At 52.4% G+C, this 24,813-nt stretch overlaps 1 protein-coding gene across 2 annotated transcripts in view; it reads left to right on the top strand.

Moving 5' to 3' along the window:
• Window positions 1-179: 179 nt before the first annotated feature.
• The window catches only part of BMP7 (bone morphogenetic protein 7), a 92,077-nt gene continuing 67,443 nt past the window's right edge, over window positions 180-24,813 (top strand). Inside the window, exon 1 of one of the 2 annotated variants that reach the window (XM_072801504.1) lies at window positions 180-923. In XM_072801504.1, the coding sequence (XP_072657605.1) occupies window positions 506-923 (418 nt within the window). In that variant the 5' untranslated portion in view covers window positions 180-505. The remainder of the gene's footprint in view (window positions 924-24,813) is intronic. The other variant, XM_072801503.1, reaches the window with a different exon arrangement.

The raw sequence follows: 24,813 nt of genomic DNA, 5'->3' as shown, positions 1-24,813 counted from the left end.
CAGGGCGCGCGCGGCTGGGGGAGCGGCCCGGGGCCCCTGCTCCCGGCGCCGGAGTTCGGAAGAGCGCGGGTCGCCGCCGCCCGAGGGCAGAGCGCGAGCGGAGCGGGAGGAAGGAGCGCTCGCCCGCCCGCCGCCCGCCGCCGCCCGCCGCCTCTCCGGCGCTCGCTCCGCGGCTCCCGGGTCTGCTGGCTGCTCCTCCCACCCGCGCCCGCCTCCTCGCCCGCCCGCCCGCCCGCCCGCTCCCTCCAGCCGGTTTCCAAGCCCCGCGGTGCGCCCGGGCGAGTGCGGGGCGAGGGGCCCCGGGGCCAGCGCCGAGCGGGGGGCGGGGGTCCGGGCAGAGCGCAGCCGGCCGGGGAGGGGCCATGTCTGGCGCGGGCGCAGCGGGGCCCGTCTGCAGCAAGTGACCGAGCGGCGCGGACGGCCGCCTGCCCCCCTCCGCCACCTGGGGCGGCGCGGGGCCCGGAGCCGGGGGCCCGGAGCCCGGGTGGCGCGTAGAGCCGGCGCGATGCACGTGCGCTCGCCCTGCGCCGCGGCGCCCCGCAGCTTCGTGGCGCTCTGGGCGCCCCTGCTCCTGCTGCGCTCCGCCCTGGCCGACTTCAGCCTGGACAACGAGGTGCACTCGAGCTTCATCCACCGGCGCCTCCGCAGCCAGGAGCGGCGGGAGATGCAGCGCGAGATCCTCTCTATCCTGGGCTTGCCCCACCGCCCGCGCCCGCACCTCCAGGGCAAGCACAACTCGGCGCCCATGTTCATGCTGGACCTGTACAATGCCATGGCGGTGGAGGAGGGCGGCGGGCCCGACGGCCAGGGCTTCTCCTACCCCTACAAGGCCGTCTTCAGCACCCAGGGCCCCCCTCTGGCCAGCCTGCAAGACAGCCACTTCCTCACCGACGCCGACATGGTCATGAGCTTCGTCAACCTCGGTGAGTGAGGGCAGGAGGCGGGGTGGGGGTGGGGGCAGCGTCTCGGTCCAGGGGCGCTTTGGGACGGGGAGGGGGCCGCTGCTTGCATCTTGACGCTCGCGGCCCTTTGCAGAAGCGCAGCGCCCGCCCCGGGGGCTCCGACCCCCAGCCCCGGCGGACTCCCAGCTGTGCGCGCCCCCCAGGTAGGGCGGCCCGGGCTCGTCCGGCCTTGGGGTGGGGGGGGGCTCGGCGGACGAGAGGGCTGCTCCGAAGCCCCCTCCGGGTCAGGTCGGCGGCCGCACCTCCGGGGCTGGAGGCGCCGGGCCGGCCGCGGCTCAGTTCAAAGCGCGGGGCTGGGTCATGTGAGCTGTGCCGGCCCGCGCGCCCCGGCTACCTGGATTTAAAGGGCCCTGCGGGGCGCAGCCGCCTTCCCGCCCTTTCGGGGCCCCCCTGGGCCCCGCCTGGACCTGGCACCCCGACGCCGCGCCCCCTCGCCGCCCCGGCCCGCCCTACCTGCGCCCTCGCGGTGCGCCCGCCCGAGCGTGCCGCGCGCCGCCTGCGCCTGGGGGGGGGGCCCTGCGTGCGGCCCGGCGCCCCCTGGCTCTCAGCTCTCCTGGCGGGGGCTGGGGAAGAAACGGTGCCATGGCGAGCTTTCTATTTTAAATATTTAATGATAGGTCCCGGGCGGGCACAATCCATTTTCAGCGTTTATCACGTGTGGCGCGCAGACCACGGCTTTTGGCGATGGAGTGGCGCGGAGCTCGGAGCAGCCGCCGCGGGGGGCGGCCGGGGGACCTCGCCGACGACCCGAGCCGCGGGGGCCGGGGCTGGGGGGGCCGAGGCGGGGGCGCGGGGGCTCCTCCTCCCTCCGTGCACGCACGTCCGCCAGGCTTGCTCAAACTAACCCCCGGCGGCGCGCTGCAGGGCTGGCGATCAAATATTTGGTTTCCGAGATAACACGCCCCGATAGCGTTGTTTCCTGAGCCGATTTCATTCTACTTGCGGCGAAAATCCGAACGGGATCGAGACCGCAGAGTCACGCCCACGGACGCCGCGTCACCCCGGCGGTGATTCTGGAGCCCCTCGCTGGGGGCGCGGGGCGCGGGGCGCGCGGGTGGGGGCGCGGGGCGCCGGGGACCCACCCTGATGCTCCCAGCTGCGGAGAAGGTCGCCTTCGTCTGTCCTTCCTAATAGCCGAAAATCAAACAGTGCAACGAGTTTCAGCGAGAAAGGGGTGGGAGGTTCAGATGCCAAAATAACTTCAAGAAAGTTTAAATTATACTAAGCGGCCAGTTAGAAGGAGGCAGCTCCATATGTCCCGATTTAGAACAATCTCCAAGATGTATGAGGTGGAAAAGAGCAAGGTGCAGATCAGTGAGGTTACGTAGGCGCTTGTATATCATCTGTTCCCCCCTGGAAGAAGACGCCGCCAACTGGAAGTAGGTTTTACTGGGGGGCGGGGCAGGGCAGTGGGAGCTGGGGTCTGATTTCTGATTTTTCATTGTCTGCACTTTTGTCCGTGTGATTCTTTTTTTTTTTTTTTTTTTGCAACGTGTATGTGTGACCTATACCAGAAACTAAAGACTTACACACATATATAAATATATATGAATTAATATGTAAATTAAAGCAGGACACACTCTGTAGTGTCCAGAAGCTGGTGGTTAGCTGGGGCTAGGCCCTTTCTCTGGCGAGGGATTTGTGGTATCCTCTGTCCTGTTGGGTACCCACCCACGAGTCTCAGTGAATGCCGCAGGTCCCAGTGGTGGCCTTCAGGGCCAGGCTGGGGTCATTAAAAAGGCATTTGTAAGCCCTGGCTTCTGCAAACCCAGTGCCAAAAATCACCTTGCTGCTTCTGTGGACCAGCAGTGTGGCCGGGGTTCCCCCCACCCCAGAGGAGGAGGAGGCTGCTGACTGGGTGCCTCTGGGAACCTTGGGGCAAAGCTATTTGCTCCCCCTCGGTGGTGGGAGCAAGCCGATACTTGTTTGGGAAGGCCATAGCTGGGTGGTTCTCCTCCTCTGGCTGTACACACACACCTTTCAACCCGTTAGCCCCATTTCTTTCATCTTGAAAGGACAAAGACCGGCTTGTCTGAGCCTCTTAATCAGTCGGGCTGGCTTTGGGCTTTGTGGGACAGTCCTGACTTTCTCAGGTCGTGCTTTCTGGAACATCACTCCAAATTAGATGGCGCAGTGGCTTTTAACAGAGTGTGCACTGGTCTTGTTTTCTTTCCCTAGCTGTCCCTAAAACCCGAGGTAATTGGTTGGGTGAAGACCTGGCCTGCAGTCTGGCAAGACTCCTCCTGTAGGCACTTTAAGGGTGGCCTTTATTTCCTCTCAGCAGCAGCATGGGACGAGTAAAGCTCCTGTCTCTTCCATTCTGTCTGGGGCTTGGGGATTTCTGTATGGCAGGGGCTTGGGGGTGGTAGTGGCGGTGGAGGGGAGTGCGTAGGAGACCAATCTGGAAGCTAAGTTTGCTAAGGAAGCACAACTGTTTTTCCTTGGACTGCAAATCATAATTGATCTGTAACATGCAAAGTTTTCTAAAGGTGCATTAAGTCTCACACTTTATCCAATAATAAGAAAATGTCATTTGTTCATATCAGACCCTTACTTGGGTAACACGTGGAGGGGGTGGAGGCCTGGGGCGACTTCGGGGGGCTGCTGAGGGAGAGGCTGACTTTCTCTACTGCCCCCTCCTTCCTCCGCCACATAGCGCTGCTGTCCTGCCGTGCCTGGGGGACCTCGGACCAGATTCTGAAGGCTTTTGCAGACCTGGTGCCTTTATTCTTCCTTCTGTCTGCAGCCAAACTGGTTTTTGTTCCTATAAGTCCTCCTCCTTGGAATTCAAGCTTTTTGCCAGGCGGAGCGGGATCTAAACTAGAGAGGGAGCTAGAGGAGAATGTACGACAAAACCAGGTGCTGAGAATGAGGACTTCAGACCCCACCTTGTGACAAAGAGTGGCCCGTCCGATGAAGCCCCGTGTAATGCTCGCCGAGCCACGGAGGGAGACCCACCTCTTCTCAGCCCGGGCCTCTTCAGTTCAATGGCGAGATTTGTAAACTGGTTTGGATTAACAAGCCCCCGACTCCTCTGTGTAGCCTTAATTTTGGAATTCAAAACAGGCTACCCTCTCTGAAATTGTCCCCAGGCAACGTGAGTTCTGCAGACCGAATCAGCTAGAGCCCCCTAACCATTCCCCCCCGCCCCTGGAGAAATCCAGCAGCTCCTTTTGGAATCTTCAAAAAGAAGCCGGCTGGCATTAGGGGTGTGTGATGCATGTTCCTCTCTGGCCCAGGTTATGAAAGAACCAAATTTGTTTTAATCTTCGAAGCTAAATTAAAAAAAAAAATACGGAGTTGGAAGCCGGTCGTTATTGGACTCGGTGTACAAAAGTGGCTTTTGTTAATGTAGCCGAAGAGCAGTGAGAAGGCTGTGGAGTCTTTGCTTTATACCATCTGGCTGTCCTTTTCGTTGACAAGTGTTTGGCATTAAGATCTCTCCTCTTGCCCCTTTACAGGCCCTACCACTGTAGAGTATTAGAAAAAGATTCTGTTACAGTTTAAAAATTTCCTTCAGGGAGTGCTTCGTGAAGGGAGCATGGGCTGCAGGCATTTGCAGCTGTAACCTGGCTTGTGTTAAAATTTGGAAGGGGCTGTTCTACATTCCAGCACTTGGAGCGCCGGCCCTCACTGGTAAGCAGCCAGAGGTTAATATAGATGTCACACAGGCTTTCCCCCTGCTTTCTTGCTTGCTGCAGAGCGCCTTCGCTAGAGGAGTGCACCAACAGCTGTGTTTTTAGCAACCCTTTCAAAATCACTTCTTTTAAACCTCACTTTCCTGGTTCTTAAATCAAAGATCTGTCCCCCCTCCCCCACCGTCCCCCCCTCCCTTCCCAAGGATGTATGTGACCCAGATTTGAACTTTTTTGATCTTCTTTATATTTGCCTTCTGGAAAACAGGCAGGTTAAGGCCCAGCCCCGGATGCCAGCCTGCGTGGCTATTTTCGGTTTTTATTCCGGGCCTCTCTGTTTGGTTGCGTAGTGGTCCATCCAAGGTGCAAGGGAGGCGGCCCAGATAAAGATCGATTTCCGGGCAGTAAAGGGATGATTCTGTGAATGCCCCGAGAGAAGAAGGGGCCTGTGAGCCGCGGCTCAGGGGCCTTTCATCGCGTAGTAGGGCTATCAGACCTCCGCGAGATAAACACAGCTGGTGTCCGATCCCCTGACCGCCGGAATGCCTGCAATGTGAGCGAATATCACATGTCCGCTGAACTCAGAGGCAAGTGATGACTTCATTCCGGGGAGAGTCCCATCTAAGTTGATTGATCACCCCTATCGCTTTAATATCTTTTTTCCCTATTGGGTAAGGTCATATTTGGCCCATCGCAAGCATCAGAGTGTCCTAACGCTCCCCCAGTCCCCACCCTCCCCAGCCTGCCCATCCATTTTGCCGGATGAATATTTTGAATGGAGAGCCCGAATGGCTGGCCATGTTAATTTTTTTGCAATCACTCTTCAGACCTAGCTGGGGGCTGTCGACACACTGTTTTTGGCAGGCTGCTGCAACGCTTCGCCTTAATGCACTCTGGCAGTGTCACCGGGGTTAGGGCACAGTCAGGGATGTGTGGGACCTGTCATGTTATTGTCAGAAGGAATGCGAGGATTAGCCTTTAAAACGTGGTGGTGGGAGAGTGCTGCAGCTGTGTACACTTATTATAAAAGACTTAAGTCCCACTGGTAAAATCAATATATTGAATTGCATGACCCTCTGCTTTTAATTAGTTTAAATCAAATGCGCCGGTGCCATTTTGCCTCCTCTCGCCTTCATGGGGTGAGGAAATACCAATATTTACATAGAAACTGTTAATTTGTGGTGAAAATGATAACACATTTAGCTTTACACACCCAAATTGCTCGGACTTGATGGGTCCCAGAGCAGCGTGGGGCTGCAGGGTGACGTCACCGGGGCGCGGGAGCAGGGCGGGGGCGCCTGGAACGTCCCCGGGACCCCGGGTGCCCCGCGCAGGTGGGCACAGCCGTGGGCGAGGGCCCCGGGGGGAGGCTGGGCTGGCCAGCAACCAGCCGATGCTTTCGTCGTGAGCCAGAAACGTCGAGAATCACCCACATCCTCTACGATCTTTCCTCTCGGGCACTCTTACAAAATCGTGAAGCGGGCACTTGCCTTTTTGGTCCTTTTAAGTCCTCGCTCCCGGCGTGCTGGGTCTTTTGCACGGGGCGGCTCAAGGCACAGTACTTTATTTATTCCAGAGCTTCAGATGCTTTTCTTTCCAATTCCTGAAACAGTTTATAGAGGAAGGGGGGGGGGTTCCTTCGCTGCAAACGATCCCACGTATGACCACGGCTCTTATGTGAACCGTTTGGTATTAGCTTGTGTGTTCAGCTGCAATTGAATTCTGGGGTCTGCAGCGACTGGCACTTGACAAATAATATTTGACAAAAATGGGACTTGGTATTTCTTAATCTGGAACAGATATTTGGTCATTGACCTTCCCCGGGCGAGAGATGGCGCGTACCCAGCGTGGAGTGGCCGCGGGGACAAACCCCAGGGCCGCCGCTGTGCGCGTCTCCCCCCCACCCCAGTGGAGTGTTTATGATTTGGGGGGGATGCGAGGAGCGCATGAAGTTTGACACTTACTTATGTGCAGCTCGGAGACGCCTGTGCGATGCGTCCTTTCAGCATTTGTGGCAGAAGGCATTGTTGGGAGCCGCGCAAAGCCTCTGCTGATCCGCGTGGGGTGGATTGAATTAATGACAACTCGGAGAGCACCAGTTTTAGGGTAATTGCTTTATTGTTTTGGAGCTAGGGTGCTTATAATCCGGTTCCTGTACAAACATGTTTAACGTGTGTTAATGCATTTCCAAACCAGAGCCTCTCAGCACAACCCTGCTTTCCATTAATTGATGTCGGTAGCATGGTACAGTATTTCAAAGGGCTGGCCAAGTATAAACTGTGTTTCCAATTTCCTTCCTTTCCTGTGTTTGGAATGCCAATGTTAATTTGTTCCCATGCAGGAGAGGGGGCTGCCAACTGCGGCTTTCTATAAAGGGCTTCACAGTGAAGGCTTCCAGCCCTCGCTGATGCTTGGGGCTGCCTGGCCAAGTTTCCTGACACTTTGCAGCTAATTCTGGGTGATATATGGGGTGGGGGGTTGGGGGGCTTCACTGCCGTGTAACGGAAGTTCTCGGTGACAGCCGAGGGTGTGACTTGGCGAGGGAGAATGGACCGGCATCTACAGCGATTCTCTTTCGAGGCAGCTTAAATCCATGTGTCTGTTTCCACTGTGGGTGCCTATTAGCTGTGTGACCTTGAACAACTTACTTGACGTCTCTGAGTTTGTCTCAGAGAAAGCTGGATAATAAACTGCTCCCTCATGAAGCCAAAATCATAACATGGGTGCGTAGAGTCTCGCACCAGTAGGTGCACAATAAATCGTAGCTCTCGTTTTTATTGTGGTGGCCACATCACTACTCACTTTGCTATACCGGTCCAAATATCGGTTTTTAAAGTTTCATTTTATTTATTTGAGACACACAGAGAGAGAGAGACAGAGCATATGAGTGGGAGGGGCAGAGGGAGAGGGAGAGACACTCTCAAGCAGACTCCCCGCTGAGTGCAAGGTATATGGGGCTCAATCTCAGGCCCCCGAGATCATGACCTGATCCGAAACCAAGAGTCCAAGTCATAACTGATTGAGCTACCGGGTGCCCCCAATAGCAGTTTTAATTTTTTAAAATTTATCATTATTTTTTTTCAATAGCAGTTTTTAAATACTTAATCTTAAAATGTTGAGATTAAGCCACCCACGTTATTTTGAAGATGTCAAAAAAACGGCCCCCAAAATGTGTATTTGCACACACACCTTTCCCTCTTTCAGAGATCTTTGGAATTTGAATGAGAACACTAGGGACGCCTGGGTGGCTTGGCGGTTGAGTGTCTGCCTTTGGCTCAGGGTGTGATCCCAGGATCCCGGACTGAGTCCCACATCGGGCTCCTTGCGGGGAGCCTGCTTCTCCCTCTGCTTGTGTCTCTGCCTCTGTGTCTGTCATGAATAAATAAATAAAATCTTTTTTTTTTTTTTTTAAAGAGAACACCAAACTTATTTGAGGATAAATAGAGTATAATGCTCCTTCCCTTGCTTTTAGCATCTATAGGTATTTAAAAATTTTACTACTAGGCAAACTGAAACTCAAAGTGAGGGGTACAGAGGGAACTCTCTGTACTCTATTTGCAACTTTTCTCTAAGTCAAAAAGTATTCCAAAATCAAAAGTTTTAATTTCAAAAAAAATAAATAAATAAAAAGAAAAAAAAGCACATGACTGAAGTATTTCTTCCCACCCCTTCTGGAAGATGGTCAAAGTACAAATTGTCTTTTCCTTCAAGGGAGTGACAAGCCCAAAGCATTCATTAACAGAACAGTACAGCCTCCCCACTCTTTATTGGAGCAGGTGCAAGGCTGCCCCCCAACTCCCCCGGCTGGGGTGAGGCCACAACAAAGCCCCATGTGGATTCAGTGCGTTTAGAAGCCTCTGGAGACCCTGGGGGTGGGGGGGCAGGAGGGACGAAAGAGAACGTCTCCAGGGCCCGAGACAAGGGGTGGGCTTAATCACTCAAGGCTTCCTGTAAATTCCCTTCAGCTCTTTCTGTACTGTTTGAAAAATCTGACTCGGTGAGTATTAGGTTTCCCTGCATCTTTGAGGTCACGTGTTATTCTTTCACATCTTTATCTCCCCAGAGTAGCTTTCAAGTTCCAATCTTTTGTTGTCTGGCTTAATTAAATTTGGCTGTGAATGAAAACTTGCACTGTTTCCAAAATCGAGGACTTGCGTGTTTTTAAGCATCAGAGTTAGGCCTGTACTGTCTTGTAATGCCAGCCTCTCTGTTGCTTTTATGTAGTTTGCAAAAAAAATGAAAAAATAAAATCTAAACACTTAGCGTGACAGTCGGCTTAGACCGATTCTATCCCCGTCCCAGTGCTCATCTGCCCGGCAATGTAACGTTGCCAACAGAGGCAAGTGAGCTACTCTGTGGTTTCAATGACTTGTGTTTGGCCTTTGATAAAGGACTCCTTTCTTGACTGTTTTTTCAGACGTTCTTACTATCCTGTTCTTGCACTGCCTCGCCAAATTCTCATGGCACGGGAGGTGCTCAGATATTGGCTATTCATGTGCATGGATGCGTTGAAGGTGTTTGTTCTAAGGCAGCATCTTCTAAATGCTTTGTGATTTCATCCCCGCCAGTAAGTTTGTGGGTCCTTGCCCTAAACAGAAATAAATCCTACTGCTGTAGTCTAGTTTTCTTACTTTATACAATGTAGACTAAAATATAAAACTTAAGGAGGAGGCACTCAAGATAAAAGTTTGAATGTTAATCACATTTTAACTAATTGGTCATTATTAAGACAGACAAAATTATGCTTTTAATGAACAAGACACATTCAATTTTGCTCTCACAGAGGCACCTGGGTGGTTCAGTGGTTGAGCGTCCATCTGCCTTTGGCTCAGGTAGTGATCCCAGGGTTCCGGGATCGAGTCCTGCGTTGGCCTCCCCGTGGGGGAGCTACTACTTCTCCCTCTGCCCGTGTCTCTACCTCTCTCTCTGTGTGTCTCACGAATGAATAAAATGAAATCTTCAAAAAATTTTTTTGCCCTCATAAATGAGTTAATGTTATGGATAGAATTTGGTGTCTTTCAAAATCGTGGTTCGGCAGTGTGAGATCAGCGAGCTAAAGGCCTGGTCCTACGTTTTGATTATTTTCATCCTTCATTTGTCTGTGTGGCACAAATGAAGTCATCATGTGATAACAAAGACCTCACAGTCTTGGTGGGGTAAAGCCACAGAGGTTTTTTCTCTCGTATAAAGTTATGGCTCCATTGTGGGTTCGTAGGGGCCTCTGCACTTTGGCCAGGTGGGAGGGTGCTCAGGTCCCCTGGCTGATGGGGCTGACCCCCTCTCGAATGTCACTGGTCACCGTGTCAGAGGGAAAGACTCTGTGACTTGTGCCTGGGCTTTTAAAATTTCCACCTGGACGTGAATGCCCCACTTCTCCTCCCATGTCATTGGTCAAAGCTAGTCGGGTAGTCACATCTGCCCAGAGGTGGGTGGGAAACTATCAACCTGGGCTTGGAGAGGGAAGCCCCGGAAGGAGCCCTGGAAATGTCACCAGTGCCTGCCACACTATGGTAGGAAGACTGTCTCCCGGGAAGAATATGGAAATGGAACCCAGAGATTGTTGGCTGCAACGGGGTCCTTTCTTTTCAGTCTCATCCACCAGTTAATGCTGAGATTTTTGTCAAAGCTCCATTATGAATTTCCACCTTTCCTGATGTCCATCAGTCCTTGAAATTTATTATAATTATGATTGTAGTATTTTCCCCATATCCCAGCAGATCCCCCCCAGCATCCCCCCAGGTGCTTGCCCCTCCATCCTGGAGACCAGTGTTTCTAGAAGTTTCTGCATCACCGAGGTATTCACATAGTTCAGCAAGAATAACCACTTCTCTCTATTCCCACTTGTAAAATGACTCGCCTCTTTGGGACTGGTCTTTCAGCAAAAGCATGCTTCAGCCCTAGTCCGGTTCACTACCCAGAGAATTGAGGAGGCTGACTCTGGTCCTGGCTGGAGAGGTGCGGGTCCTGGCTGGCGTTTGTGTGGGTCGTGCAGGCGATTGCCCGTCATGAAGTCTTGCCCTGAATGGGATTGCTGCCTTTTCTTCCCGGCCCTCAGAGGCAATCCCTGGTCCAGGCAGAAAGAATCTTGCAGGGCTGAATCTAGAAACGGACTTCAGAGAGTCCTTCGTTACCTACATGCGTTGCTGAAATAAATCATAGTGATAAAGTGGGAGGGTTGAGATCTTTCCGTAGCAGTGATGGATTTGTGGTACCCTTCTTTATGGGGCTTCTCGGTTAATTCTCTCGGCATTCTGCAAAGCGAGTGGGATCATTTCCATTTTAGGGAGGAAGGAACTGGTGGGAGCCCAAACTTGCCTAGAGAGGAAGTGGTGGGATTGACGTTCGAATCCAGCTCTTTTTTTTTTTTTTTTAAAGATTTTATTTATTTATTCATGAAAGACAGAGGGAGAGAGAGAGAGACAGAGACAGAGACACAGGCAGAGGGAGAAGCAGGCTCCATGAGGGAGCCCGATGTGGGACTCGATCCTGGGACTCGAGGATCACGCCTGAGCCAAAGGCAGACGCTCAATCACTGAGCCACCCAGGCGTCCCTCGAACCCAGCTCTTTCTGAAGGTAAAGCCATACACTCTTTCCTCCTACTCCCGTGGATGTGTGTGAATGGGGGTTAAGGGGGGGACACACAAGGACAGTGGTGTTGAGGCCATTGAAGCACACACCGAGCCCTTGACCTTGTGGCTTGGGGTCCTGAAGGGGAAGATAGAGGTGAGCAGTGTATACCTTTCTCTTTCTTTTTTTTTTTTTTTTAAAGATTTTATTTATTCATAGAGACAGGGAGAGAGGGGCAGAGCCACAGGCAGAGGGAGAAGCAGGCTCCATACAGGAAGCCCGACGTGGGACTCGATCCCGGGTCTCCAGGATCACATCTGGCTGCAGGCGGCACTAAACCGCTGCGCCACCAGGGCTGCCCTACCTTTCTCTTTCACTCTCCGTCCCGTTTACCATCACTCCCCCTCCGCCATCTCTCTGACTTCAAACAATAGTCAGGGCTGAGGGTCCCGTCCTGAGTGCCATGTCCTGGGGCTCCTGCAGACACCCACCCTCCTTGGATGGGAAAACTCCAGAGGCAGCTGGAGATTGGCATTTTCTTTTTTTTTTTTTTAAAGAGATTTTTTTTTTAATTTTTATTTATTTATGATAGTCACAGAGAGAGAGAGGCAGAGACACAGGCAGAGGGAGAAGCAGGCTCCATGCACCGGGAGCCCGACGTGGGACTCGATCCCGGGTCTCCAGGATCGCGCCCTGGGCCAAAGGCAGGCGCCAAACCGCTGCGCCACCCAGGGATCCCGAGATTGGCATTTTCATAGCAATACCTCAAGACACTACAGATATCCATCAAGACCATGGATATACCAGAATAAATACTGCATAGTTTGTAATAGTATGAAATCATTAATAGTCTAAGTGCCCATGAACAGGAGATTGGAGAAATAGATTTGTAATAAATTTATTTGTAAATTTATAATAAATCAGAAAGGGAATGGAAGGACTTCTTTCTGAGGTATCAATACCGATTCCAGACACTGTCAAGAGGGACAGAGCAAGTTGTGGAAGGACGCTTAGGGTGTAACCATTTATCCCTGTGTCAAAACACACACACTCAGGAGGGCACCAGGTAATATTATATGTCATTCGTGGGCCATACATACGTGATCACACCAGGGGAACGTGACACGGGCAGCAGGACTCAGGCCAGCTGCCTCTAGGGAGATGGAAGGGGGTTGGGGGGCGCGGCGTGGGATGCAATTAGGGAGAAATTTTAAATAAACTCGGACTGTTCCCTTCACGGTTTTCTTTCTTTTACTAAGAAGCCATTAGGAAGTACAATGTGGTATCCTGGATTAGATCTTGGAACGGAACATGGACCGCAGTGGAAAAACTGGTGCAATTTAAAAAACAATCTGGAGTTTAGTTAATAGTAAGTGGAAATGAACAGTGATGTGCACTTCTTCGCTTTGACAAGTGTCCCATGGTTCTGGTGGATGTTGGCGCTGGGGGAAGCTGGCGAGCCTGCTCCTAATCTCTGCGGCATCTTTGCAACTTTTCTGTAAATCTGAAGTTCTTCTAAAACAAGGAGTTTATCGGCAAAGGATACAACCGGGATATTAACTCTCATTAATGCTCAGTTGTGGGCACCCGGATGCTTGTTACACTTTTCCTCTGCCTTCTTTGTGATTATGTTTTTTTTTCCCCCCAAACCCCAAGGAACCGGGAAACCCTCCCGGAGAGCCAGTCTTGGAGTGTGTTCAGGGTCTTGTGCCCCAAGGGCCAATAACCCATCAATCTGCAGACCCACTCGCACGACAGGGACTCGGCTGGCAAATGAAAACCCTGTGCAGCTGAGCCCCGAGACCTTTAAAATGCTTGCTGCCTCTGTTCATAAGATGCCCGGTGTGAAGCAGACATTCGTTTATGAGAGCGCAAGAGACGGGGTGGGGAGGTCGGGTTAGGGCTCTCGGTTTTCCTCCTGGTCCTGAACTTTGTAAAAGGCCCCCATCATCTTCCCCTTTCTCAGGTTCCACCGTCGGACTGACGTGACCTAACATTTGTTGAGAGAGAAGCCCTTAAACATGGCAGTGGGGCCTCAGAACCTTCCAGGGCTAGTAAATGTTTATAGGGTGGAGGCACCAGTTGGTCATTTCCTTTAGGAGGAAACAATAAATGAAGCTACTTGCCTTATACCAACTCGAACCCTGAGCTCCTCATTGTCTTAATATACTTGGTGGGTGGTGGGGGAGGAGGGGATGGGAAAGGGGATCCAGAAGTCTCTGGGTCTCTTGTGGCTCAAACACCCTACGACCTGGGAGATGGCTTTTTAAAGGCAGATTTAGGGCAGGGTTTCCCAGCCTTGGCACAATCACATTTTTAGCCAGACAGTTCTCTGTTGTGCGAGCCGTCCTGTGTGTTACTGGACGTGGGGCGGTATCCCTGGCTCCTACCCATCAGATGCCTGGGGCACCCCAGCCCAACGCTGGGATAGTCAAGGATGTTTCCAGACGTTGCCAGTGTCCCCGGGGTGAGGGAGGGGCGGGGAGCAAAACTGCCCCCAGTTGCAAACAGCCGGTTGAGGGTGACTTTCCTCAAACTTGGCAATTGATTTGAGAGCTTGTGCTTCAAACCCTCTGGCCCATGGCAGTGAACGGGGGAAGCCAGCATTTCTAGACTGATGGATTATTTTCCGGGTGAAAGGAACACAGATCGCGATCAAAATGTGAGCCCTGTCCTGGGATCACGGCCTGCCTGGGTTCGAAACACCCTCGGGACGAAGATGGAGATCCCGTCTCTGCAGAGAAGCATCATGTCCTGGGAACCAAGATGGTTTTACAATGCTTTTTGCTCCCTGATGCTAAAAGATGATTAAAGACACACTTAAAAATGGTCCCTCTTTTTTTTTTTTTTTTTTGTCAGGAGCAATTAGGGCAATAACCTCTCTTACCTGTTCTCCTCTGTGGGCAGGTAACTCATGGGCGGGGGGCGGGAGGGCAGCAGAGAAGCCTCGTGTTTGCAGGGGCATCGCAGCTAGTGCCAGAGCTCCTCCGAGCAGAGAAAAAAGCTGCTGGCTTCAGACCACGGCCCACGGGCCAAATCCAAACCTCCATCTGTTTTTGCACAGCCTGTGAGCAAGAATGGTTTTTACGTAATTTTTAAAAGGGTGATAAATGATCAAAAGAAGAATAATGTTTCATGACATTTGAAAATTAGATGAAATTCAAATTCCAGCATCTGTAAGGCTTGATTGGGACATGCTCACTGATGTATCATCTGCATCTGCTTTCCCCCTGCAGCGGGAGGGAGGTCACGGCAGCAGAGGCTAGGTTCTCCAGAGCCCTGGAATACTTAGCGTCTGGCCCGTTCGAGAAGTTTGCTGACCCCTGCTTACTGCCCGGCCCCTCTACCTGGGAAGGGATAAAAATTTAAACAGCTTGATTTTACCTGCCCTCCTTACCCCTCTGCGGACGACCAGTGACACAGTGCACCCTGTGTCCTCCTGGATGTGCAGAGGGGCTCCTGTAGCTCGAGGAAACTCTGCTTTAAACAGATTGCTGCTCTGATGGCTTCTCGGCATCTGTAACGTGGGGTGTGCATCGTGTATCCCCACTAGGGTGCTGGAGCTCAGTGCTTGGCTCTTCCTAAATTTGCCTGGTCCTAGTAGCCTCATCTCCATGTTTTGTTTTTTGCTTTTTTTTTTTTTTTAAATTCTCCTAAAACATCTCAGGTGGTAGTTAAGCCTGGCTCTGGGGTCGGACCCCATGACTCTAAATCCTATTTCTGCGACTTGTTAGCAGGTGATTATCTTCTGGGTCCCCGTTTCCTCCTTTGTGTTAATATTGGTGCCTGCCTCATGGGTAGCTGGGGGGGTCCCCTGCGTGGAGGCAGGAGAGCCAGGTACGGTGCCTGCGAGGCGCCAGGTGCCCAGGAACATTGGACCAGGGGGAGTGGCCTGCAGGTGCCAGGCCTGGGTGCAGCTCCTCTGGGCGTCCAGGGCAGTGGGACACGCGCCGGCTCGCTCTGGGAGTGACAGTGGGGTGTGCGTGTGTCCCACCGCTGAGCTCTGCAGGGTTGGGGTTGAGGGTGGTCCACCCTTAGCTGTGATACCCCGTGGTGAAGCCGGAAGCTCAACTGTGTTACCCAGACACGAGATAAACCAGGAAGCTGGTTTTCGTACGACCAATCCTGTTATACTAGAAAGTTGCCTCTTGCCGATTACAATCTGTCTTTATCGAGGCAGTTTTAAGGAAACACCGAACCATCATCAGGCCCAGCTCTACGTGTGCCCACCAGCTTAGGGCACAAACAACCCCTCAGATTTATATTTTTTTTTTTTTTAAATTTTTTATTTATTTATGATAGTCACACAGAGAGAGAGAGAGAGAGAGGCAGAGACACAGGCAGAGGGAGAAGCAGGCTCCATGCACCGGGAGCCTGATGTGGGATTCGATCCTGGGTCTCCAGAATCGCGCCCTGGGCCAAAGGCAGGCGCCAAACCGCTGCACCACCCAGGGATCCCTACCCCTCAGATTTATAAACTTTACCGGGAACTGGCCTATTCCTAATTAATTAATTAATTAATTAATGAAAAATTCACAGTAAAGTTTTACCTGTTTTTTGTTTTTTGATTTTTTTCCCCCCTGAATCCCATGTATGTCAGAGTTAGTGGGGTGGCGTTTCCATCTTAGTTTGTTTGTTTGTTTATTTATTTATTTAATTTATTTCCATCTTAGTTTTTAAAATATTTTATTTGCTCATGAGAAACACAGAGAGAGGCAGAGACACAGGCAGAGGGAGAAGCAGGCTCCCTGCAGGGAGCTCCGTGTGGGACTCGATCCAGGGTCCCCGGAATCATACCCTGAGCCGAAGGCAGACGCTCAACTACTGAGCCACCCAGGAGTTTCCCATTTCTTCATCTTAAATGAGGTCCTACCCACACCAGCCGTTAGCATGATTTCACATTTGCTACTACCTGCGAGGAGAGCAGAGGTGGGGCACGACCAGTCTCTTGTCCACCTTTGGGGACAGCAGGTCCATCTGGCTTTGAGTCCCTGGGCACTGATGTGTGACCTCAGGCGGGTGACACAAGGGTGCTCAAGGCCTCAGTTTCTGCCTTGGTCAGCTTGGGCCAGAACAGAGCACGTACCCCCGGGGGCTTACAGCACAGACATGTATTTTCCCACGGCTGTGGAGGCTGGAGGTCTGAGATGAGCCTGCCAGCGTGGTTGGATCTGCTTCTCTCCCTGGCTTGCAGATGACTGGCTGCGTCCATGCTCACAAGGCTGGGAGCCAGAGCTCCAATCTCTTCCTCTTCTTTTTTAAAAGATTTTATTTATTTGACACAGAGAGAGACAGACAGACAGACAGAGAAAACAAGCAGGGGGGGCAGCGGAGGCAGAGGGAGAAGCAGGCTTCCCACTGAGTAGGGACCGTGCTGCGGGACTCGATCCCAGGACCGTGAGATCATGACCTGAGCTGAAGGCAGATGCTTAACTGACTAAGCCACCCAGGTGTCCTCAGTCTCTTCTTCTTCTTTGGGGGGACACTAACTTTTGCAGGGGCCCCTATGCTCATGACCACGTCTAAACCTAGTATCTCCTGAAGACCCATCTCTTAATACCATCATTTTGAGGTTAGGACTTCAACATGTGAATTTGGGGGGCACAGTTCGGTCCATAGCAGTTATCCTGTTAGGCAGCGTGGCTCAGAGCTCAGTGCCCCTGGACCAAGCCAGATAGTAACAGGGAGCTCTCAGCAAACGGGGGCCGCTCCCGGGGCTGCCTCTGGAGCACCATCTGCTGTAGTCTCTTCTAGGCCCATCCGTGAACATGGTGATGGGCTAGCCCCTGATGTGCTCACTGGTCTGCCAGCTGCAACACTCTGCGGGGTGTGGGATCGGGGGACTTTTGAATCCCTCTCTCAACCTGGCCTGGGCCCTTGTATCCAAGACGGCATTTCTGTAGGTGGACTCCACAGTTTAAAAATTATACTTCTCTTTTTTTTACAACTCTCATTACAGATTTTTTAAAAATACTTATTCTTTTTCTATTTGACAGCACGAGTTGGGGGAGGGAGGGAGAGGGAGAGTCCTTATTGCAGACTCCTCTCTAAGTGTGGAGCCCAATGCAGGGCTCGATCCTGTGACCCCAATATCATGACTTGAGCCAAAACCAAGAGCTGGATGCTCAACCGACTGAGCCCCCCAGCTATGTCCCACCCCCCATTGCAGACTTTGACAAGAGGCCTGTGATGTTGCAGTCACCCCTCCCGTGGGGCTAGGCTGTAGCCAGTGGGTTGGACAGAAGTTGAGCAGAGTGGAAATTACCCTTGAAATCCCTTCAGGGATGCCTGGGTGGCTCAGTGGTTGAGCGTCTGCCTTCAGCTCAGGGCATGATCCCAGAGTCCCAGGATCGAGTCCCACATCAGGCTCCCTGCATGGATCCAGCTTCTCCCCCCTCTACCTATGTCTCTGCCTCTCTCTGTGTGTATCTTGTGAATAAATAAATAAAATCTTAAAAAAAAAAATCCCTTCAGAAGCCACATTGGAGCTAGATGGACACACGCTGGCTCTGTGTGGAATCTCGGAGCCAGTTTTCCTTGGGGGTCGGGCACGTTGCTGCTGCTTCCACTGCCCATGAGGTCATGTCCTTGGTTGAGGTTCAGGATTCATAGTGGATCCAAATGCTTACCTTTAACCACTAGCATCACCCTCAGGGTCGGGCGATGCTGTGAGGTATATGCCTCCCAGAGCCCGCTCCCTGCTTCAGACGTCTCCTTTAGGACGTGTTCTACGTCACAGAACACACCTGCCCAACAGTGGCTTCAGCATTAAAAACATATTATCTCCTATAACAGCAAGACTTTGGGGTGGGGGGTGATTCCAAGTTTGGAGTCATGGCGCAGTGATATCACTTTGGTATCCTTGAGGTTTATGTCTCGCTTCCATCCTCGAATTCCTCTCGCCCATTACCTCATGGTTACAAGCCGGCTGCTACAGCCCCAGACATCACACCCTCACATAATCGCACCTTTAAGGCAGGAGGGAGGGGGTGGGTTCAAAGAGCTCTCCTTGCTTGCCTAGCTCTTCATTGCCTACAAGTGTCTAGAAAAGTTCTCAAGTCCCGTGAGCCCAGCTGGTTGGTAAGGCCAGCTATTGCTGCAAGGGAGGGTGGGAAGGGATGAAAGGGAGAAGTGTATGGGAGGTGGTCGCAGGGTAGCCACACCCAAATTATTTAGGTTGTTTCTCTTTCTCGTTGTTGCCGAATAGTTGGATTTACATGAGTTCTTTGCACGTGTGGTTTTGCTCCTCTGTACGGCAGAGGCCCTCGGCTCGTTTCTGGTGTCCACATGAAGAGTGCGGCTCGCGAATGTAGGCGGAAGGTTGGTGGTGTGCTGACATGGGTTCAGACCCCCTGCAACCCGAGGAGAGACCCTGAGCTTCTCTTGACACTCAAACCCCTAAGTGTGTACGACCCTCTGGTCCTCACTTCGACGGCGGCAGAGGATTCCAGCCCAACAGCCAGTTGTTTGCTGAAAACAAACTTTACCAGCTCAGCCCTCCCGATCTCCTTCGACGGGGACCCCAGGTGTTTGAGGAGAGACCCGGGAAGGTCAGGCGTTGTCGTCCCCTGGGGAGGAAGCAGAGGCCGGGCCAGGGCTTTGGATTGAGTTGTGCTTGTGGGACAGGTGGCTCCTGTGCCCTGTGGGTAGGGGACGAATAGATGGAGATCCTCAAGGCGTCACAAGAATGTGCATCTCGTGGTTTGCTAAGCCAAGGGAGGGGGGCTGCCTGGAAGGAAGGTCCGCCGGTCCCGGTGGAACCTCGTGTGCCCACGGACAGCCTGAAACTACTTCTTCCAGCAGGTGGGCTCTGGGGTCCCGGGTTGCTTCTGCTGGTTTGCAAGATTACAGTAACGTGCGAGGGTCTGAGCGCATCCTTGGGTTCACGGTTAGAATGGATGATCAGGGGCACCTGGGTGGCTCAGCGGTTGAGCATCTGCCTTTGGCCCAGGGTGTGATCCCAGAGTCACGGGATCGAGTCCCACATTGAGCTCCCCACAGGGAGCCTGCTTCTCCCTCTGCCTGTGTCTCTGCCTTGCTCTCCGTGTCTCTCATGAATAAATAAATAAAATCTTAAAAAAAAAAAATGGATGATCAGAGGAGAAGGAGGTAGAAGGTATTTTCAGGGATAATTTTTTGGGCGGTGTGTGTTTGGTGTGAACAAGAGTACATGAAACAGGATTCTATGGTTGCTGGCAAAATAAATCCATTCAAACGAGCTTAAATTGGGGGGGAAAAGAAGTCAGTGCATTCCCACGCCGGAGGAAAGGGCATGCCGGCAAGCTGCAGGCCCGTAGAGAATCCAAGTATTGTTCTGTCCGTGTCCCTCATCTGTCAGTGAACAGCCCCTCTTGCCTCTCTGCCTCACTGGCTTCCTCTGCTCCTCTGCCGATTGGGAGAAAGAAGGCCACCCACAGCAACTTGTAATTACAACTATCTGGCTAGCCACATACTTGCTTTCCCAACTTCCCTAGCAGGGTGGAATGGCCACAGGATGCGGTCCTAGCCAGTGAGAGACACGAGAGGAAATTTGCTAGAGGAGGAATGGGATAGGAGGTGGTTCTCCTGAAAAATATTTTGCTTTCAGATGAGTGACAGCTGAGCAAACAGAACTCTCTGTACTCTTCTTCTTCTTCTTTCTGCCTTGAGTGTGGTTCTGTGAAGATGTGATGTTTGGAGTCGTGGCAGCCATCTTGTGATCATGAGGCCACAGGCCTAGGGATTAGATATCACGTGGAGACAATGGCAGAGCAAAGAGAAGAAACTTGGGTTCTTCTTTTTTTTTTTTTTTTTTTTAATTTATTTAGGTATTCATGAGAGACACAGAGAGAGAGAGAGAGAGGCAGAGACAGGCAGAGGGAGAAGCAGGGACTTGATCCTGGATCCCTCGGATCACACCTTGAGCGGAAGGCAGACACTCAACCACTGACCCACCCAGGGGTCCCAGAACTTGGCTTCTTGATGACATGATTAACCTCTTTAACTCAACTAAAATTTCTGGGGAGAGACTCTTAGGCACAGTGAATCACATGTTCATGCCCACATCAGTTCTAGAAGGTAGATCACGCTACGTAAATAAGGTTGCTGGGAGTCAGGTTCTGGTCCCTTACGGTGGTTCGAGGGCCTGGGGGTATAGCAACTATTCAGCTAGAGCACTGTTAGCCATCACGATGATCGTCTAAGTAGGTAACATTTGTCAGGGGCTTACTGTGTGCCAAGCACCCTTGGTTCTCTTTACCTAAATTAACTTCGTGAATTTTCGTGGCCACCATTTCAGGGGGAGGCCATCCTTATCCTTCCCTATTTTATAGACCAGAAAACTGAGCACGGAGAAGTAAAGTAGCTGGCCTAGGATATAAAGCCAGGATGTGAATTTAAATTCAGAGATCCAGTTCCTGAGCCCTGCCTCTTAAACTTGATCCCGAAGTGCTCCTCAGGCTCAAAGGCTGGGTTTGGAGCCAGTTAGTAAACAGCCTTGCTAGTGGGCAGGTCCTGTGTGAGGGCAGTAGGAGGCCACATAAATGTCTGCTTCAGGCATCAAACCCCCATTTCTTTGATTATCATTGTTTCTGAAACCAAAACGTCTTAACATTGATAAAGGTAGTTTTTTCCCCCAAAGAGCTGCCATGACATTGATCATACCTCTCACAACAGAGGAGATAAAGGAACAAATACTTTTCATGTTGAACTGAAGGTGGATAAAGCCAGCCGACATTTGCTACTAACACTGTTTATTGACATGTAAATGTGTACAGAGCAGTGCACAAATCCAGAAACAGGACACAATCGGCTCCCAGAGCCGCCTTTGCGCTCTTCCCCAAGGGCGCCCACTGTCCTGTCTTGTAATGGCATAGATGAGCCTCGCCTGTTTTTAAGCTTTATATAAATTTAATTGTACAGGGGGACACCTGGGTGGCTCAGCCTTTGGCTCAGGGCGTGATCCCGGAGTCCTGGGGTCGAGTCCTGCATGGGGCTCCCTGTAGGGAGCCTGCTTCTCCCTCTGCCTCTGTCTCTGCCTCTGTCATGAATAAATGAATAAAATCTTTTAAAAAAAAGTTTAATTGCACAGGAATTCTCTTAAATTGTTAGTCATTTCCAGTGATTTATAAGACGACCCCATTTAGAACTGCGTCATGCAAGCTGGAGACTCACTTTGCAAGCCGTCTGCACCTCTCCTGATCACATGCCGCAGATTTCGAAGCCATTCTTTGGTTTGATTGCTGATTCTCCTTCCCTTACCAGAAATAGGTTCAGAGGACAAGGCTGCGATGTGGAGGCTATTTCCGTAGTTCGGCTTGGGAATCTGAGTTCATTCAGCTGGTGGAAAATATGAACATCGGGCTGCCTGGCTGGCTCAGTCGGTGGAGCATGCGACTCTTCATCTCAGAGTCATGAGTTCGAGCCCCTTATTGGGTGTTAGAGATGACTTAAAAATAAATTAAAAAAAAAAAAAAACTTTGAATATCAAATGCCTCAGGCTCCTGAAGATTGCTGGTTTCCAGCAAACCAGCCCGCCAGCCCCTGGCACAGGCTTTGCACACCTCCGCACCATCCTGAGTGCAGATGGCTCTGTGGTGTTTTGGCCCAAGTGCAGGGCTTTAGAGAAACTCTTATTTTGAAAGGGAGACGGGAGCCCGGCACGGAGGAAACGCAGACCCATCTCTTCCGTAGCTGCACCTGTATAGCCCGGGCCTAATGAGTTTGGGTTTGATGGAACCCAGACCTCAGGAAGGATTATAAATTCTCATTTGGTTTGATTTGCTTCAAAAATACCTTAAACCAGCTGTGCCTGCCAGCTGACCCAGGAATCTCTCTGGCTGCTTTGGGGGGAGGTCTGGAGAGGCACCCTCCTGTCCCGCAGCAGCCCCCTCCCCGCCGCCAGCCGCTCCTGGGGCCTGCTCTGGTCAAGGCACATGCGTCCCCCCTCCCACGCCCCGTGATTGCTAGCCTCTGTGTCCTTGACTTCTCAGAAGGCCCCCAAACTGGAGGCCTTAATGTCTCCATTTTACAGAGGAGGGAAGCTGAGCCTCCCCAAGATGGGTAACTTGTCCTGAGTCTCTGCTGGTGATTGGCAGAGCCTGTGCTCCAACCCAGGCCGTCAGGCCCCTGGCCCACCTGAGGCCCCAGTTTTCCAGCGCTCCTTGAGCAGAGTGAGGCGAGGGGGCCTGCGGGGGACGTTCCTGAAGCCTCTCCACTGAGATACTCCAGACTCTGCCAAGTGCCAGGCAGGTGAGTCCAGCAGATGGAACAGTGGAGAAGAACCACATAGTGACAGCTCACGTCGACCTCCCGGGACTCCACAGACAGCCTCTATTCTAGTGATTTTCAGAGTGGGGTCCCCAGGCCATCAGCATCCCCTGAGTGTGTTAGAAATGCTGGTTTTGAAGGCTCCACCCCAGGCCCCCTGGATTCAAAATGCTGGGAGTCAGCCCCAGGGGTCTCTGTGTTGACGAGCTCCTAGGTGATTCTGGACCATGCTGGTGTTTGCAAATCCCTTGTCTGTTTTACCCCAACAACAGCCTGATGAAATAAGTATTATCATCCTCCCATTTCACAGGTGAGAAGTAACTTGCTAAGCCCCCTGGATGGGCCATGGAGCTGGGACTCTCTCACCCCAGCGTAGCTCCACGGCTGAAACCTGCTTTGTTCTATGCCCTTGCTCAGTTTGTATTCTCTTGGAGGTAAAATCTAGGTAAAATCTAGAAGAGAAGACAGGAAATAGGTCAGCAGGCCAATCAATAAGATAATCAGAGCAGTTAAGTTCTAGGAGGGAAACAGGACGGGCTAGCAGGGAGGGGATGTTAAGGGACGGCGGCCCTGTGGGGCTGTGACCATGAGGCTGAGCCCAGCCCAGCAAGAGGGAAGGGGCTGGGGTGCTCAGGGTAGACCTGGAGCAAAGCCCCTGCCCTGGGCTCCAGAACTTGGTGTGTCTGATGATTATCCATCGCGATGTCACTCACAAGTGACAGGTTCCCAGGGGTCCTGTAACCAGAGCAGGGGTCGTCATGCCTGTTTACGGACAGAACTGAGAGCCACGGAGTCACCAGCTTCCATCCCAGCCCTCATGCACAGCTCCAAGCTTCCATGGAATTTCTTACAGTGTCTTTGGGGTGGGATGGGGTGGGGTGAACCCCTCTTGTGCCTCTGAGAGTGTGTATTCAGACCCTGGTTTGCAGTAAGCTCTATGTATCATCTTGTTGCTCTAAGAAGCCAGCACATTGATACTGTAGAGCATTGCTGTCCGATAGAACTTTCTGGCATGATGGGAATATTGTGTATCTGTGCTAATACAGGAGCCACTAGCTTCACGTGGCCATTTAGATCCAGAGAATCACACCAGGATAAAGGTGAACACTCCGTTCCCAGCCACCCAAGCCACGTCTCCAGTGCTCATCGACATACGTGGTTAGTGGCTGTCATGCTGGAAGCACAGATATGGAATCCAAGTTTGGAGGTATTAGGCTGAACCATACAGGTCAAGATTGATAGAGTGTTGGTGACTTTCTCTGGTACAACCTAATACAAGTATGGGGAGGGGGCGAGACCAGTTAAATCCATCCCTTGTTTTTTTTTTTTTTTTTTTTTAAGATTTTATTTATTTGCGAGAGAGAGAACACAAATGGGGAGGAGCAGAGGGAGAGGGTGGAGCAGACTCCCCACTGAGCAGGGAGCCCAAAGTGGGACTCGATCCCAGGACCCCCAGGATTATGACCTGAGCCAAAGGCGGATGCTTAACTGACTGAGCCACCCAGGCGCCCCAAATCCATCCCTTTGTTATAGAGGGAAAAACTGAGACCCACTGAGCCTGGGGACCCACCCACCTCGGTGAGAGCCTGGATGGGGTGCAAACGCAGGTTCCCAGGCGCTCTTGAGGTTGATCTGCTTGTCTGCTCAAGGATTCTCCACGTGGCATGATTGACAGTGGGGGCTGGGCCGTTCCCTGCGGTGGGGGGCCGGCCTGTGCACTGCAGGATGTTTAGCAATGTCCCTGGCCTCCACCCACTAGACGCCAGTAGCAACCCCCCCCCCCCCCCCCGAGTTGTGGCAAACAGAAATGCATCCAGGCATTGCCCAACACCCCTCAGCGGGGTGGCAGGGAGGACGAGATCACCCCGGTTGCCAATGACTAGTTGAGCTGAAAATAGTAGCCAGTTTCCATTCTTCTCCCTCTTTTTCAACTGGCCGCAGATGAGCTGGGGACCCAGGGGGCCCTGGGGTGGGCCCCTGCCCCCGCGGAGCTGGGCGCCCGTGGAGGAGGGAGGGCTGCCTCGGTTTATGGCCGGAGGATCCGCGTGTGCTTACAGCCCATTTTTCTTTTCAGCTCGACCAGCGTCTGGGTCTTTTTAGGCAAACAACTGGCTTCGGCCCTAGAGATAATTAAACCCATCTTTTTTCCCCTCTCTCCACCCCATCCCCTAAACCCTTTGGTCCATTCAATTCACAATGATAACATTGTTCGGGCAACGCGGCGCACATGTTGACACTGAAGCGTTTAATCTTGCGGTACAGTGATTCCCGGCCCCACCCCCACCCACATCTGGGCCGCGGCCCCGATGACAGATGCCTGGCCTGCCAGCCGCCTGGCCTCCGCGCCTGCGTCGCTGGGCATCGAACAAGGAGGCAGTGTCTCCGAAGACCCTCTCGGAGC

Source organism: Canis lupus, chromosome 26 (genome assembly GCF_048164855.1).
Source record: "Canis lupus baileyi chromosome 26, mCanLup2.hap1, whole genome shotgun sequence".
Lineage (NCBI taxonomy): Eukaryota > Metazoa > Chordata > Mammalia > Carnivora > Canidae > Canis > Canis lupus.
The sequence above is the reverse complement of the archived record's forward strand: the minus strand, read 5'-3'. Positions and strand labels throughout refer to the sequence as shown.